We start from the raw sequence: 18343 nt of genomic DNA on the forward strand, positions 1-18343 counted from the left end.
GGCAGTAGTGATGTACCGACTAATAGTAGCAAGCAGACTAATCAGTCCTATATGTCAGAAGAATCTGTGTAGTTTAACATGCTTAGTTCATTTTAATGAACATGGGCGACTGAAGACGGTAAAAATCATGACTGGAACTACTGCTGCACGGGAAACCGCAGCCTGTATGCCTGATGCCATGGAAACAGTAGTGTAGAAATTACTCTGAAGATGTAGCATGGTGATCTTAGCAAGATGCTGTGAGCCTGTGACCTGTCACCAGTTCATCTTACTGCAGTTAATGTACACTTACTGTTTTTCTGCTATTATCTGCACCTGACTTTACATTCAGTATGTGAAATCACCACTCTGACTGAGATGATGTGAAAAAGCAAAGTCAGGGCTCCCGAGTGGCTCAGTCGGTAAAAGCACTCGTTCCAAGCGTAGACTGAACGCTATGGCCCGGGTTTGATCCCGACTGTGACACTAGCTGACAATGAAAAGGAGTTCACAGGCGGGACACATTGGCTTCATTCCGCCAGGGATAGGGGTGGGTCCCATTAGCAACAGCGACCCCTGCTGGTCGATCGGGTGCCTGTGGTCCACGTGCCAAAGCTGCATATGAAATGTCTTCCTCCGACTCATCTCTGTGCTAGCTTAGCTTGTGGACCGCAGTGTGAAAAGAAGCAGCGGCTCACATCACGTGTCTCGGAGGAGGGCACGTGCTTGTCCACGGATTGACAGTGGGGGTTGTGCAATCACAGTCAGCCCTGAATGATCACTCAATCAAATTAATCAATATCCAAAGCCTTTATGTTTATGAAGACATATGCATATGCTTCTTCTGCTAACCCGCAAGGACTGCTGACACCCCCCCCCCCAGCCAGCCACCAGAGGGCGACATAGACTCATTCCATGTTGATTGAACACACGTGTATCCTGTTCTGTTCTGTTGAGTGCCTGTTGTCCTGTTACCTTGTGTTAGATCTTCTGCCTGCCTTTAACATTGCCCTAGTAAAGCCCTGCTGGTTCTCTAAACGCCTGTCTCCAATTCTCTCCTTTCACTAGAGTCCCACCACAGCCCTTTTTACACTTACCATGTTATGAATAAGACAATATAAAGTTTCTATTTAATACTTTACCCTACTCTCCCTCATCACCAGCTTGATTTAGTGTCATTACGTTCTAAACTCAACTCTTCAATTACCAGACGCCAGACCAAGATTCTTGTTTCACGACATAGTTTATTCTTCGATATTGCACAGGGAAGACCATCTACAAGTCAGACAAATCTTATTGGGTTGTAGTTTCAAAGCATATTATATACAGGAAATTAAGGGACCCAGCCAACACTTTTCAAGTCTACTTAACCACCTTATCTTTTCATTTTTTTGCATAACTGTGAATTTCCTTGAGGCTAGCATTCATTGTCTCCATACTTTCTGGGTTCCCACAATATTGTAGCAAGTTTACCTCAGAATGCCATTACAGTATACATAAACATGAGGACAATGTTGAGCAAAGTTTGTTCAGATCTTTTCTGCCTTATCAGAAGCAACACAACCCAATGTGCTCTGGCACATTCCATCACCTAGTTCATAAAGAAAGGCTAAAAAAAAAAACCTCAAAATCAAATGGTGACAGGGTCTGTAAGAAACATTAAGTGTGGGCGGAAAATGAAAACATTTCACATTACTCAGTAATTAGATGTATATTAGGGATATTGATTTAAATATAACACTTAAGATGATTTTCAAAGATGAAAATCACTCACTGTGATATATACTTACTTCCTTATTTCCTTACTGTATCTCAATCACACTAAAACTTAGGAGATGGTCTATAAGTCACAAAAAATATCATCCAAAGCCCAAGAAAGATGACCCAAGGAGGTACTATGAGATCTAGATAATTAAAATAATGTCAAAACATTACTGATAAAACAAACACTGATGAAGCCTTCCATATCAATACAGCCAATGCAAGGAAATTGACCATCATACATATATAAAATCTTATTAAACATATATAAAATCAGAAGCAGAGGGCTTAAAATGTAAAAGATAAAAATGTATTTTTAACAAACATATTATCAAACATAATATAACCAACAAGCATCTATATAATAAATGGTAGGCGTAAAGGCAATACACACAATATAGTACTATCAAACCATGATGATCTAAGTGGTGTCAGTATAACAGTACTGGTGTACCTTCAGGCTCTGTATATTGTCATGCATGTTTAATCTGTGTTGTACTGGTGAACTTTTCACGATGATTTGTTGTTGCTAAAGTGATTACAGTTAGTTGGGTAGCTTAAGGTGCACGTGTTAGTGTATAAAGCATTGTGGATTGCAGGCTTTTTGGGTGAGCAAACGCGGAGCGGACATCACGCTTATTCCCGGACTTCGACAGAGCAGTCGTACGTGCGTGGCAGCCGTCCGAAGGTGCTGCAGATGGGGGTGATGTTGATCTCTTCCGGGGGCTGGGTGCCCCTGACAGTGAGCCGCTGGAGGATGGTGGTGAAGAACAGGAAGAGCTCCGTCCTGGCCATCGCCTCCCCCACGCAAACGCGCTTTCCTGCGGATAAAAGGGGCACAAACGGTCAGCAGATCAGAGCGGCCGCATCACCTGCCGCTTCCTTTCGGAACCACCACCCCCCCCCCCCCCCCACAAAACTTCCCTGCAGCCTAAGTGTATGCTCACCTCACGGCCCAAATCTGCCAGTTACTCAACAAGTCCCTCAGGTTGAATGGCGAGCAGTTAAGGAGCTCAAGATGTGATGGTGTGTTACATACACCTAAGCCCACCCTGTAAAAAGCCCAGCTAGAAGGAGAATGGTCAGGAGTCAGAAAAACCCTACCTAATCCAAATGCCAGAAAGGCATCATTCTTCCTGAAGCACCCATTCTCGTCCAGAAAGTTTTCTGGGTCGAATGCCTTAGGGTTTTTCCAAAATTTTGGGTCCAAGAGAGCCGACGACAGCAGAGGAATGACCATTGTTCCCTGAACCAACAAAGAAAACAAACAGTATCAGCATGTTTAGCATTTATTTATTACCTTGAGTTTTGCAAAAATTGCATATAAATTCAATATTAATTACTACTGTATTTTATGCTGTTTACAGAGGGAAACTGTAGAAATGAGTAGGAAAATCATTTTAAAGCACTGACAACTGTTTCAGTTACACATAGTATTAAAGGAAAAACTAAAGATGATCCAAAGCCTCCCGTGTCATTGAATCGGAATAATTTCACAGCTAAACTTGTACTAGAATGCGGAAATCCAAATTAATCCCTGGTATTTTTCCACTGTATCATGAAATGAGAGTGCTTTTAGCTTCCTTTTAGCTTCCAGTTGCAAGCCTGTTCACACCAAGATAGCGGATGTTATCACCTCAGGAATGTAGTAGCTCTTGAACTCGGTGTTTCTCATCATTTTGTGAGGAACAGAGGTGGGTGCGATGTCCATATAGCGCTGGATCTCATGGATTACAGCATCAGTGTAGGGCATATGCTGTCTGTCCTGGAGACAGGGGCATCTCTCGGAGCCCACCACCTCGTCAATCTCCTTCTGAACCCTCTCTGGAGAGACAGACACATCATCTTCAGGATACTTACAGCGAGATGGAATACTTTGATCTGAGGCCCTTACTCATTCACGCTATTTAAACAAAATCCAGGTTAACAGCTCTGCCAACCTCTTTGAACAATAACAGAGTAGTGGCCCAGGCACCTTGGATATGAGGGTACTTCATCATGAGCAGCAGGGCTTGTCTCAGCGTCGAGGAGGTGGTCTCCGTTCCCGCGGAGAAGAGGCTCCAAATGGAACCCACCAGGTTATCGTAGTGGAACTCGGTGTCCGGCTTATTGGTGTGCTGCAGAGAGATTATCTTTAGATTTGAACTCTTGGCGCCATCTGCCCGTATTGTGTCTGCTTTCAAGACACAGCTCTTCGGTGCTCATCTGAACAGCTGAAATGCTACCACCTAAAGCAATGATGCAAAAAATGTTCTCTATGGTTTCATGTACTTTTACGTTACCAGACAGCTTGTACCTTCTCTGGCTAACTATTGAAACTTGGTCATGCAGCACTTCTAATATTGTTGACTCCTTATGTGGCTTTTTGCTTGTACTGTACTCTGCCTCACTTGTAAGTCGCTTTGGATAAAAGTGTCTGCCAAATGAAATGTTATAACATATTCAAAAATTTACAACAGCACCTAAGTATGGCCAAAGCCGACACTTGGGTTTTTTCATCCTGTTTATATGAGTCAGAGAGTAACTCATTAAATCTGGCTCCATGAAATTACAGTGGGGCTGGGCAACATCCTGTTTACCCAGGTCAGTCTGCTGCGGAAATGCTGCCATCTCTGTTGGGTATCAGTGACCTACAGATAACGGGGTCTGTGGAAAGGTAGCTGAAGATAACAGTTAATCATTCTGTTTAATGGGATCCGATTGGCTAGTTAAAAGAAGTCACGATCGAACAAGCTGCTACATTACAGTTGCACAAGGGGGAAAGGTAAGCCAAGAGTCCTTTGTCAGCTAAAAACGATCAATACTCAATATATGCCAATGGGCAAATTGTACATAAACTGTTCCAATTTTAATTGTCTGCAACACTGACAGGACAGGACAGGAAGACCAGCAAAGCATTTGACATTTCCTAACTAACTTCCTAACTGTCATTCTCATGATGTAAGACTACTGCAGATCTCCAAGTCTCTTTACATTAGGGCTGCAACTAATGACTATTTTGATAGTCGAATAATCTATTGATTATTGAAACGAATAATCGACTATTCAGATTATGAATCGCACAATTACTCAATGGCTCTTATTTATCTATCACCTTTTAAATTTAGCTTGAGGTTGTTTAGTTTGTTTTAGGCATATGCTAACTAACAGCACAGACCATACAGATGAGAACTTCATTCAAAAATACATCTTTTAATGAATGGATACTAGGACTAATTCAGTGAGGGTAGCTGCTTGCTGGGGAATACAAGTCTGCTTCCTTTAAAGAAAGCCATCCATGGTAGCATTATGAGATCCAACACACCCATAACTCGTTTGAATTAATTTGAATGCAACCCACATTGGGCACGCACGCATAGACATGAGTTGTAGAAATCTTTCGCAATTTAGAAGGTATCAAATCCTGTGGTGTTCTCTAAACTTGTGCACTCGGCAGAAACACTATCTCCAGCCATAAATGTCGCCATGACAACAACGCAACGTTTGAGTAGAGAATTTCTAAATAGCAGACTGGCTCTGGTTTAACATTGTAAACTTAGAGCATGTTTGGAATGTGAACAGGATCGTTGTGAATAATAGGTTATTATTTGCTACACTCTATGTTCAACGTCATTAATAATTTATTGATCAAGAGAAAATATATTTCAAAAGAGAAAATGTTACAGCTCATAATGTGAAGTAACATGGCTTTTAACATTAGGTATGCTAGCTAGCTAACTAACTTAACGAGATGAGTCTTCATCATCCAGAGAGTCAACGCGCCACCTCTTCAGATGCTCGAGTATAACTGATGTGCTCCTGTGCCAGGCAAGGTCAGGTTTGCAAATGTTGCAGTTCACAGCCTTCTTGGCAGAGTTAACCCTTTCGCATGTACACATGTCAAACTTTTGGTCCACTTTGCCATAGATGCTGACTGAAGAGTTACCCGTAGAGCGTGACGTAAGAGCAAAATGGCCGCCATGTGAATAAAGCTAATTATAGTACCACCTATTTTATCTCCTCCGAAAATGCAGCTGGGTAAGCTACTGTTGTCCAAGTCAGATCACAAATAACCAATACAACATTTAGCCAGTGCAAAATTGATGCAACACAACAGATAAACATCGGCCACTGCCATTGGTGAATGTCATCTTATTTGCCGATAGGCCGATGGCAGTCACCAAGGCGAATATCGGTGTACCGATGTATGGCTGATATATCGGTGCATCCCTAAATTTTAGCTTTGAGGAAACAGCGATTTTACAATAAAAAATATAGCAAATGCTAACTGAAAACTATGAGAAGCTTTATAACGCTAATGAAAACATAAACCATGTAATGTAACACGCGTACTACATGGCATAAAAAATAAGTTAGGTGCGAAAGGGTTAAGAGTGAAATGCTGCCACACTTTTGAGGTCTTTGGTCGTGAAGGTGTTGCCATCTCTATTGTTCACTCCAGTAAAGCAACGTAGCTTAGGCTACATGTCTGAGCATTCCGAGTCAGCATGAAAAACACATGCAATGACGTCATCAACTAATCGACAATTAAATTCATTGGCCACTAATTTGGTCATTGATTTTAGTCGACTACGTCGATTATTAACCTATTAAGGGAAAGTGGAGCAAAGACTTTATGGCCGCAATCATCTTTGGAAAGGTGACTGTGGGGAACTCGGTTGTCTACTGTAAGATCCCAGTGCTGATGCAGGTATACGTATTCTTAGAAGAATCAAGACATGAAATAGCATAGCAACTTTTTTGTATGCTTTTCCACCTTTATGGAATGCTGTTTTTTGAAATCATCAATTGTGCATTAGTCTCATCTCACAGCAACAACGTCTGCACTTGCAAAGGAGCACAGAGGTGAGACAAATGTAACCTTCCAAAACACTTGCCCACAGCTTTTTTTTTGCTAAACAAGCCAAACAGAGCGCTACAGTCAAGAGGGCACTCATGAGAGACTAACTGCTACTCCAGTGACATCATCCGAGCAATCTGGAGGCACTTGATGAATCGCAGGGTGCCTGAGAGATGTAAGACGAGGAAACACTGGGTGACTTACCCACCTCTGTCCTGAACTAAGCCATATTATTTCACCACTATGGGATCCTGGTCGTTGTCAGTAAAGGACAGGCTGGTTTCTAACCCAGGTTGTAGTGCTAAGTCTTCACTGAAAGCAACTGAGTCATTTGGGAGCCCATATAAACTATTTTCAAATTAGGAACAATATATCAAATTATGATTTTTTTGTGCGTGTATGCGTTTCATCTTTCCATTCCTTACCTCCATCATTCGAATCAGGAAAGCTTCGATGAAATCCTTGGGAGAATTGGGGTCAAGGTTCACCTGCCGCTTTTCAGCTTCCTGTCTGAAGTACGCTTTCATCTGTCTTAGATGCTCAAAGGTCTTGTGGTGACAGCCAGGCAGATACTTTAAGACTTTTGGAAACATGTTGTACATCTGTACAAGGAATGAGGAGCAAAGCTGTTACATTGAATATCAGTTGTGCAACTCCTCTGCAGTTTTAAAATTCTGAATAAATCTAAATAAATTCCACAATAATGCCCAAAACACAGGTCATCTCTATCCAATCACTTGCTGTTCATGTACACATACACATTTGGACCATTTTCTTATGAAGTCTTTATCGATCTGACAACTGCAGTTTCTTCTAAGTTAAAGCCATTTTGAAAGGTTTATTAAGTTCCTTGAAAAATGAAAAATGAATTTGGAAAGTCCTGGCTCAAGGAGGGAAATCAAGCATGGCACCGAAAAGACATGCTTCTACAGAAATCTTCAAGCAAATACTTCATCAAATTCAATCATGTCATCCCTTTCAGTTTTTAAAAATCCTAATACCATTGACGTTTTGAAGAGCTGTGATCTATAGTTCAAGCTGTTCACTTGCCCCACCCACTCAATGCTGTCATGTCACACAACACTGTTAAAACTCACATTTCTGAAAGTATTATAGCATGTGTGGCCTCCTGGCCCTGATGTGGAGGAAAGACGCTCCCCCATCTCTTAACCCCTACCTGTCCAATAACAATCATGCACCACTTGAAACTGGGACAAGAGATTCCATAATCTGTGCATTACTCTGCCCCTGGTCTTTCACCGGCATGCTCACTGCACAGGACAGAAAATCAACACTCTTCTAAACTATTGTGCAAACAAATATGGGTTTGTGGCCTTCGTTTCTTAATCTGGTTCAGTATAGTCAAAAAAAGTCAATGACTGCTAACCAACACCTATCTACATCACTTTATTTGGAGTGCCTGCTTTGGCCAAACATATGAGTAGATGCAAACAAAACCTTCCTGGAGAATAAAACAATCAAATATATGTGTGATGCACCTGTCCTGTTGAGCCGCTGAGAAGCATGAAGTAACTGTTGATGCCAGTCAGGAGGAACTTGAATTCTTTATCATCATATTCAAACCTCTCGCCAAAGACAATGGAGCAAATTACGTTGGACACGGCGTTACTCAACAGATGACTAGGGTTGAATGCAGAATCTGGAAGAGAAATTAAACTAAAACTGACAAACATCACCAGTGGAAAAGAGTTGGCATGCATTGTATAACCAATACCATCCTGACAAAATCAACCCTGACAATTCCTATTCTAAACCTCCATGGATTTTGAACCATTGTCCTTGTTTGGGCTGAAATTTCTATCAGAGGATGTGAGAGGATTGACTCTTACACTCCTGTTTTCACTGAAATAATGTTCAGACACCTGGACTGTCAGTGCCAGTTCCTCTTGCCAAATATTTCTCTCTCACTCTTTGCAGAGTCATGTATTGGTTATAAAATGGCTATATAAGCAGTTCACGTACAGAACAGCACCAAACAATTTCTCAGTTCTATATCGGTTTACAGCCATCCCTGAACAACATTTTGTACAGTTCATTTATGTTGCATTACTGTGTTACTTATTTTGGTAGTCATGTGAAACATTGATTAAAAGTAAACAGATGTATTCTTTGTACATTTGCCAAAGACTTGTACATGTACATTGTTCAAGTCCTTTGTTTTTGGTACATAATGTTAGCTCAATATGTTAACTAACATAATGTTAACAGAAGCTATTACAGACTATTATGATGTTTGAAGACCAGCCATTTTGGTGTATTGTATTTAAATGGCTGATCTTCAAACACTGCAATACCTCTTAATAGTTTACAGTGAGGTAGCATTATGTGCCATTTTAGCTAAATTCGCTGCAGAATGAAACCCTATAGCACCGAATATTACCACATTTTAGGGTGCATATCATTATGTTTATCTTTCTTTTGAGTAAGTGAGTGAGTTTGCAGCACCTGAGCACTTAAACAAATGTTTTAATCCTGAGGAATTTCCCAAATTACTATTGCTTAAAAAACAGGCTAAAACATGATGCCTACAATCTCATGAAGAGGGGGAATGTTGATGGTCTCGTCTAAATTGAACTCATTTCTCGGCCTCTCTGGCTAAATGCCATTAGGCTAGTCGAAGCTTTTCGACCTCTGAAATTCAAACTGTACTACTGTCACATGGTCTATAATTAGTGAGATTTAAGCATGGTATGCGATTACATGAAATAATTCCACATCATGGAATTTAAATTCCTTTGTTGGCCTCATTCTTCCCTCATAATAAAGGGGGGCTTATATGGCAAGATGTCCTCAGAGCACTTAGGTTTCTATCAATGTACTTTTGAGTGATGAGTTTATTATATATTACAAGTTGACCTTAACTGGTTTGTCCTGAATCTACCTTTTTGTTCAGTGAATGCTTTGACCAGACACTTGGCCTCCTCTTGAACCCTCTCTTCAATGGTCCTGCGCCCCATCCCAAAATTTTTCAGTGTCATGAGGGCGAACCTCCGAAGGTCCTTCCAGCGGTCCCCATTGCTTGCCAGCACCCCTGAGAGACAGAGGACAAACTCAGTGGGTAAAAATGCATCACTGCTGCCTTTCTATCAGCAGTATTCAACAAATGGACGATTCTATTAAATCAAGTGCTTTACAAAGAGAGGGAGCACTTCCATATTAACAGAAAAATATTTTGTGAATAATCTCTTCAACTATTTCATGATTTTAATAAGGGAAATATTAGTGTAGTGATCTGATTGGCTACTACGGCATTTAGCAAATATCCATGACAGAAAGATAACAGCCTCAATCCTCAAAATGCAGCATGCAAAACATTGACAATTCACAAAAGCCTACATTCAGTTCAGCAGAGATACTGTGACACTCAGAAAGTAGGAGGTCTTTGCCCACCATAGCCTTTGGTGACCTCCATGAGCACAGGGTAGTTGGCCCGGCCGCCGAACTCCTCGCCCTGGTTCACGAGAGCATCTTTGAGTGTCTGATATCCGGACAGCACCACCACAGGTTTTGGGCCCAGCCACACAGTGAAGACCGAGCCATACTTCTTGCTGAGCTGGGGAACAGTAGACAAACACAGTTACGGGACAGGTCTGCTGCGCTCCTTCAACACCTGACAGCCAAAGTGAAGACTACTGCAACATATCCATCCGCTCTGATGCCCCCCACCCCAATTTCCCAGCCACCCAATCCACCTTGTATTTTTTAAAGAGAATGACTCCAATAATGAATCTTGCCAGATTGCAGACATTTTGCAGATATAATCATGGTATAAGAAATGCCAACAAATGCTACATCTGCATTCATACACCCTTAGTGCCTAGCGTTGAATTTAATAGGCCAAATGCAAGTCTCAAATGTAGCGTGCAATGGTCAAGCAAAAGTCAAAATAGGTGGAGCCAGCACAATTTTGACAGACTATTTTGTGCTGTGCTTGTGTGGAACTGGGAATGGAGTGTCATTTTATTCCTTATTTTCTTGCTTTGATCCTGATGTTGTCAGGGTTGTTTATTGCTTAACAACAGTGGATCTGCTGTTAAAGTTAAATGGAATAGGCTATCATAGGTCAATGACACAAACAGGTTATGTTTCCTATAATAATAAGATGAAATGGTGTTACTGTGGTAAACATGGCACTGCATTCAAACTGAATGTTGTCTAAACAGACCCCCTGATGGTGACAAATGTCACTGTTGAGCAAAGGTTCTTGCATGTTTTAATTGGCCGCAGCTGATGTGACCTTACAGAGATCAGAATTGAGATCAAACTGGGAAATACCTTGCAGTTTGCAAGAATGACCTAATGGACAAGCCAACTGACCCTTTTGCAGTGACATGTATGTTCTTCTTTCTTTTTCTTTGGGGTTGCAAGACAGGTCTGGAGTGTAATAGTTACCAAAGACAATCGACTGGATTTATTACTGCTTTCTTGTTTTTATGTTTGCAGTATTTGGTCAGGAATTGATTGCATTTACTTAAGATTGCTAAATTCCAGTTTAAAAACAACCAAGACATTAATGAAAAGACTAATTTTGGCAGTTATTATTTGACTTCATTAACCAATGCTTGTCCTGCACCTCATAGTTTACCATTATTTTTCACCAAATACCCTGTCAAATTGTCAGTACAGACAGCCAGAAAATGCCTACTGCACTGTCACAGTGTTCTGAATACTGTAGTCTATAGCCTACAACCATCCTATACTCAACAAAACCCCACTGCAAAAGGAGCAGGTATGGTTAAATCAGCTGTGTGGCATTTTTCCTGATTGTGCTGACACCAGATTACCAGAGATACAGAAACTGTGCTGGATGATTCTGTTGTTGCTATGTTTTATGCTTTAAAATCCAGCCCCTAGGTGCAACTTTTGAGGTAAAATGAATTTCAAGGCTTAAACCAGTTATAAATAGTTGGAACATGTTTTTTTCAGCATTGCACTGGGACGTTTAGTGCCACAATTGTTTACGGTGTTTTAGGGGAAAGTTCAAAACCATATCATTATCACTGTCACTGTGCATGACCAGGTAGGTTGATCAGAGGACAAGACATGCAGAGATTTGTCAGGAGAAGCACTGCTCTGTAAAGTAGGGAAAGGTGCCAAAGGGGTAAGGGACTCAGATTACAGGCTTACATTTTCTAGCAAAACTAGTTTGGCAAAGGATCTTAGATATTCAGTGTCTGCACCAGAAGGAACACACAAGACTCACAATAACATGTGACTGACATAAACTATTTATATGGATAACTGCTGCATTCATAACAGAGCCTATTTATTTCTTAAATGAACAGTGATTAACTGTAATTATCAATAGTTAAACATACACTATTTATTTATTAATATTGTACTATGTCACTACCTAAACTTGAGTGAAATATATTACCCCACAAAACATCTAAACTGTTAATTTTCATACACCAATATAAATCTAGATCCAACAGCTACTCTATGGTACATTAGTCAATTTTTTAGGCAATAATTACTCTCGCATTTGTGCAAGTTGTATTCAGTTCACTGAAGTTAAATGTAAACTTTGCAAACGTCTTGACCAAACAGTACGCATTGTTGATCTTTATTCAACAACAAGGAGAAAGCAGAATAGGTGGATATAGTACAGCTTGCCTATAGTTTGAACTTTAGCCTAGTATTTCTAAACTGGCATTGAGACAACAGAAATTAAAAGTTCATCTTGTTTGCCAGGCGCGCAGGACAAAATGTCCGAACTGCACACGGGGAATTGGTGCACTGCAGTTGAACTGGGTTCGAATGAAATGATTGACTACGGTGTAACAAAACGCCTAAATCGTAAATGAAAGAATCTCTTGCCCCAAATTTATACCTGTTACATGAAGCAACAAGTAGGGTACGTACTTTACAGCAGTGCTGGTAAGGACAAAAGAATTCAACAGGCAGTTTTTATCCGCTAAAATCTTCCGAATCGTTGGTATTTTATACACACTTTCTGTTGGAATGTTAATCCAGCATCTAGTTTGCCTCTTGACAACTATCTACCAATTAAACATAAATGTTTTATTTCATTTAAACTATAATCTGATCGCTCGGTCATAATTCCGAATACGATCACTTAAACGTCTTGTCGGAGAAAGCTTGTTCTCTACGTGTTACTTTACTTTACGTGTTACTGGAGCACATATTATTTTGCCCTCAATTCGATGCACTGATCTAAGGGCCACTTTTTTTTCTTTTTCTAAAAAACAGCCTGCGGACCAGAGGCATATCCAAAGTGAAATAGACTACAGACTGCCTTTACATAGTGTAATTCTGTATGACTCACCTCTAAGTAGGACTTGTAGGGTTGTTTTAAATCCAGCTGCAACAAATTACCCAGTAGAGGAATCGGAGCCGGACCCGGTGGCAGTCTTCCACTGTTGGTTTCTTTTCCTCGATTCTTAAACAGTAAGACTAAAACTATAAGACCCATCAATAGAGTGATGAAATTGGTCTGCAGAAGAGCTAAAATATCCATTCTTGCAAAATCAACCCTTTGATAGATGAGTAGTAGACCCACTGTGGTTCTGCGAGCTGTCGACTTTTTAATTGTCTGGGTGTTAACCTTTAGTTGCTGGGCGGTTGGGGACGGAAGCTTCTTAGGGAAAGCCAGTGTGACTCGTTTAAGGCTGCGGCCAATGTTTCTATCCTAACTCATGACCGCTAAAACGTCAAAAGATGCGGCTGGTGCAGAGCCAAGAGAAACAACAGTTATCGACTAGCTTCCTGCCTTGCCCAGTATTAATATTAATTCGAAGGTACGAATGACTAAATCATGGGTACGGATTGATAAATTGAGGATACGAATTAGTACACCTGGGGCAGTAGGCTACTTTATAAATTTCGGGTGCAAATTAGTAAATGACTGATTTCGAAATACGAATTACTAATCTTTTGTCAACATAGTAATGCTGTGCTATCATGGGCATTACAGAAGCCACCTGGATAAGAAAAACAATTGATATCTTTGAAACTCGAAATTTAGCTGCAGAATCAGAGCTGCTCTGCTCCCAAGTCTGTAACGGCGTACAAGTGCTATGCGCCTGTCACGCTTGGTTCATTTTGCGAGTATTTGCGGTATGAATTAGAAACAACTGCCCGTGTTGTGATCTCTGCATTATTGGGACATCGATTATCAAAGTAAGCAAACACCACCTCTTCCTCTGCATTACGGACTTTAACTTGGCATGACTTTATACTGTGGCTAAAGTGCTCAAGACTGTAAGAGAAGGTAAATTAAAAGCATTTTTTCACTCGTGGAAAAAAATGGAAGACCAGCACTGATAACATTGTAAAGAACTGTAACCTATGTAAGTCGCTTTGGATAAAAGCGTCTGCTAAATAAATACATGTAAATGTAAATGTAAGAGCCCCTTGCAAGATGCTGTTTGGGCAGTGCTCAATTAGGCAACTAAAACAGTCACAAAATCTTGCGTTGTCTTAGCCAGTAAGTGGTTATTTACTTAGCTACCAAAACAAGTTATTTTTGTTCAGCATAACCATTTCAGAGAGAAATGCACACTGTGTCCTTCCCTTGTATTCAAAATGTACAGGCTTATCAACTGCACATTATAAGGTACCTGGCTCAGTGTGTAAAAAGCTACAGTTTTCTTGTTGTTCTTGATTCATGGGGCCACATGTATCAACGGTGTGTACGCACTAAAATCGTGCTGAGCAATTTCTACATATAAAACGGTATTTATGAAAAGATACTTCCCGGGAAAACATGCGTAACTCTGTCATGGTTTTGAGGTGGCGTTCGCATAAAATTTGTAATTTGCAGATTGGCGACACCAAGAGGAACTAACGGTGATGCAAGGAAACGGGTCTAGTGTCAATCATTGATGAGTGTTATCGCGCCAATGGTCCTGTGTGCGCTGGTCCTTCGGCCTCTCTTTTAAAATCCGACCACTTCTTCTTCACCTCCTCCACCGTAAGCACCTCTGGTGAAACTGAATTTATAGCAGTCACCACTTTGAGCCACTCCGCATATTTCCGTCGATTTGAAATGCCGCTAGTCTGGCCTCTACCTCATCAACCATCACCTCTATCTCCGTGTCCGAACAATTTCTTACGTCCTACCATTGATCCTCAACATCAATCTCTGCATTTCACTCAGAATTACCTGGGATCTGTAATATGCTAATTCGACGAATTAAAGGCATGTCTCAGTCCATATAAACACAATTGTGGGAGTGGACGTAAAGCGCGTTCATGTGCACATAATCTCACGATAATTTGATTTACGATCAGATTTATGAAGACAATTAGGTGTACGTAGTGTTTGATAACTCTCACGAAAAACCTCCGTACACAAATCGTGGGATTGTGCGTACACATGGTCCTACGGCAAGTTGTACACAAAGATTGATACATATGGCCCACAGTGTCTTTAAAAATTCTGTGTATGGCCAAGATAGCAAGGTAAGGTGCTCTTTGCTGAATAATGAGAATTTCAGTCCTTTGATACTAGGCATCACACATTTGATTGCATGATATTTAACTGAATGTTCAGAAGTAATTTGGATGGACTCCTGAGTAGCTCAGTGGTTAAGGAGCTCACTTAGAGCAAAAGATAAGCTCTACAGCCTGGGTTCAATCATGTGTTATTTTCCAACAACTGGAAATGGAACAAACTGCAGGGCAATTTATTCCTGCAGAGATAGGGGTGGATAGACTGGCTAGGGTCCCCTTGTCACGCTGCCCTTGACACCTTGGGTCTCACGTGGTTGGTGTAGCAGACCTGAGTGGCTCGTGTGAGTCCTGCGTAAACTAGTGGGGTAGTGAGTAAATGGCCAGATGGACAGAGTCTGACTGGGAATTTAGCCATGACAAAACTGGAATTCTTTTGATCCTTTTCTTTCATTTCTAACATGGTTTAAAATCTTTGTGATGAATGAATCCCCCTCCTTGTTTTCATCATCCCTTCTAAAGCATAACTTCACAAATACAACTTGTCTGCCTTTGAAATTGGGGAAAAGTGATACCTTTGGATTGATGTATTTTGTTTTTTATACATTAAGACCACTTTTAGGCCTGTGAAGATGATACATAGTAAAAGGCAATATTTTTCCTTAATGCCACCTGTGTATATTATATAAAAACAAAATAAATTAAAACAATTTAGTGAATATGCGCAACTGAGAGAATAATATATTGGTTTGAACCATATTCTTTTTCTCGAAAGCCAGTGTCCTTTCAGTGTTTATCTGTATGTGAAACAGCTGTTAAAGGTGTAGAGAAGTATCATAGGCTATGCTCGAGTGTGTCATCTTTTGTGAAAATGTGTTTCCAATTACAGTTTTTAGTATGTGTTTTCTGTGCACATGGCTTCTTTTGGTTCAGTGGTAAGCAGCCGACTCATAACCCAAAGGTTGTCGATTTGATTCCCAGGTGTGTCACTGCTGTTTTACCCTTGTGCAAATTTTTATCCAGAATTACCTCAGTGAATATCCTGCTATTTAAATGAATGCCATAAAAATAACTCTCAGCTACACTTCATACATTAAATTAGTAGGGCTGCTAAATATCTGTCATTCCATATAAAATGGTAGGGAGACTGATATTGCTCTGGAGTAACAAACTTCGTATGTGTATATAGTATGTTTGAATTTCTCAAACATTTCAAATATGTGTTGCCCTGTGTCTTGTGACCCTTGCTTGGTTTTGATTGACAGATAATTGTTCCAATTGATGGATTATTTTGATCTGCAGCCCTGTTTTTACTTCCATACATTGTCTAACCCCAAAAGAGTCATATCACCATAACAGTCTATGTAACAAAATCCCTGTGGGTCATTTGAATGAGGTTGGATTCATCCAAAATCCAGATTTTGCTAAAAAAATCACTTGGGGGTGTTTGGGCATATGATCAGAAGTAAGTCTTTCCTGAAGATCTACTTAACTGGCATACAAGTATGCAATCCAGACTTGATTAGGTCATATCTCTGGCCTTTTGTGCAGAAACTAATCAGAGGAAGTTGAGTGCGGCGCACCAGTTTCAATGTAAGCGAATGCTCTATATATCCTGTCTGTCCTCTGTGCAGGACAGAGTCAGCAGACACTATGCTTATGTACGTGTTGGCTCTCCTCCGGCCGGAGTGCGAGAATAAAGCTTTGCTCTCCTGAACCAGCCTGAAGACTCCACACGAGTTAATCCTCAACATGTTTACTCCCCTGAACAATATAAATTGTAGGTGTTGTAGGTGCGCTATATTTCTAGGTTATTTATGGGGTATTGTTTAGCTCATTTTTGTGATATTAAGTATCTAGTTTTTCTGCTTTTGCCAGGATGTACCCAACATATGTACCCTGTCGTGATTATTCTACTCCCAGTATTTTTAATTATAGAATCATATATTTATATATTCAACCTTGTCTTTGCTTTAGTTAGAGAACTGCAGCGTTCTGTACTTCTCTCCATGATATGCAATAAAGCTTGATCCCAACTGAAGTCTTCAGTTGTCCGAGAATTATTCGACAGCTACATAATAAATACAGATGTTCTTTCCTTGGTCAGGCTGAGAGTTGATATTGGTGGACGGTCTCCAACCTTCGCTTGGTGTTTTGACCATTAATCATAACACCCTCATGTTAGCTGGTCTGCAGTGCACCCAGCTTTCTGCCTTCTGTTCCATAGCCAGCATGAGGCTCTCTCTGCTGCTCCCCCCAACCTTCGAGCTGCTGACTTTCTGGCCTCGCATGTCATCCCCACTGCTGTGGGCAACCTCCACATTGACTGTCCTGGGAGCCCTCTGCGACCCATTTCAGCCGGGTACAACAATGTCTGCCAGCTGGTCCCCAATGTATTTTTAGCAATAAAAATTCCAGTGAGTTGTGTTCATCTTTTGCTCATCATTATCAATAAAGGATGTGGTCAGAGGTCCCCATTGTCCCATTTTGTGTTTTCAAAGGATACTATCATTATGACTTTATTGACCACAAAGCACAAATAAGGCAACTGTCCACTATTTTAAATTTGGATAAGTAGGCTATGTCAATTACCTACAGTTGTTACTGAGGTGTGTTTTCCTAAAAAAATGAGCTATGTTTTATTTGCCTTGAGCAGAAATGAGCTATGTTTTATTTGCCTTGAATAGAAATGAGCTATGTTTTATTTGGATAAGAGCTGCTCCAAACACTGCCACAGATTAATAAGATATTAGATATGAAAAGGAGCATCTGCAGGTCATTATGCTTTTAGCTGTGTATTTGACATGACATTTCAGTCTATATCCCTTTTCTTTACACTAGAAAGCTTGTTAGTGTTTGTGCGCTACTAGGACGAAGCAGGCAATAATACATCATTCTGCTGTCTAACTACAACCTATTATACTTGTGTGTGCAGCATAGAAGTCTTTATTTTCTCATGGAATTGTCTGCTAATTATGATTTGCTTATATAATTTGTCCATAATTATATAACCATAACACTGCAAAGACAATACTGCAATGAGTCACTCACGGCATGTTTTATTTCTTAAGACATATTCTAAAAATGACAGCATACGTGTGGATTATTCGCTTCAGCTCAGGCCCCTGTGTTATGATATTAATTATACCTAGTGATGTTTTTTATCACTAATATCAGTACCATTAAGTCGTATCCAAATAGTTGCTTTCACTTCCGAGAAAAAAACGGCTCTATTTTTGGCTCGTTTCTTCCTTCTAGAATGTGCATCACCATGCGCGGTCCTTTGAGTGACAGGCGGCGGTGAATGGAGCTTGAAGCGGTCCATGG

At 40.5% G+C, this 18343-nt stretch overlaps 1 protein-coding gene across 1 annotated transcript; it reads right to left on the bottom strand.

Annotated features, from left to right (window-relative positions):
• Positions 1-1203: 1203 nt before the first annotated feature.
• On the bottom strand, positions 1204-13424 carry LOC118783617 (cytochrome P450 2M1-like). The gene is made up of 9 exons (XM_036537565.1): positions 12891-13424; positions 9992-10154; positions 9483-9632; positions 8080-8240; positions 7006-7182; positions 3716-3857; positions 3377-3564; positions 2845-2986; positions 1204-2561 (listed from the first exon to the last, which is right to left on the bottom strand). Exons 1-9 carry the CDS (start codon positions 13080-13082, stop codon positions 2377-2379), a joined length of 1500 nt encoding a protein of 499 aa, XP_036393458.1. The 5' UTR covers positions 13083-13424; the 3' UTR covers positions 1204-2376.
• Between the last annotated feature and the right edge of the window lie 4919 nt (positions 13425-18343).

This window comes from Megalops cyprinoides, chromosome 9 (assembly GCF_013368585.1).
Source record: "Megalops cyprinoides isolate fMegCyp1 chromosome 9, fMegCyp1.pri, whole genome shotgun sequence".
Classification (NCBI taxonomy): Eukaryota; Metazoa; Chordata; class Actinopteri; order Elopiformes; family Megalopidae; genus Megalops; species Megalops cyprinoides.

Bases quoted from the DNA above. Each gene is read 5' to 3' on its own strand.
- LOC118783617 (XM_036537565.1), bottom strand. From the start codon at position 13,082: ATGGATATTTTAGCTCTTCTGCAGACCAATTTCATCACTCTATTGATG. The intron at 8,241-9,482 runs GTAGATTCAGGA...TTTCTCTTCCAG, and splicing joins AGCATTCACTGAACAAAAAG to ATTCTGCATTCAACCCTAGT. The intron at 3,858-7,005 runs GTAAGGAATGGA...ATCTCTCTGCAG, and splicing joins TCCTGATTCGAATGATGGAG to CACACCAATAAGCCGGACAC.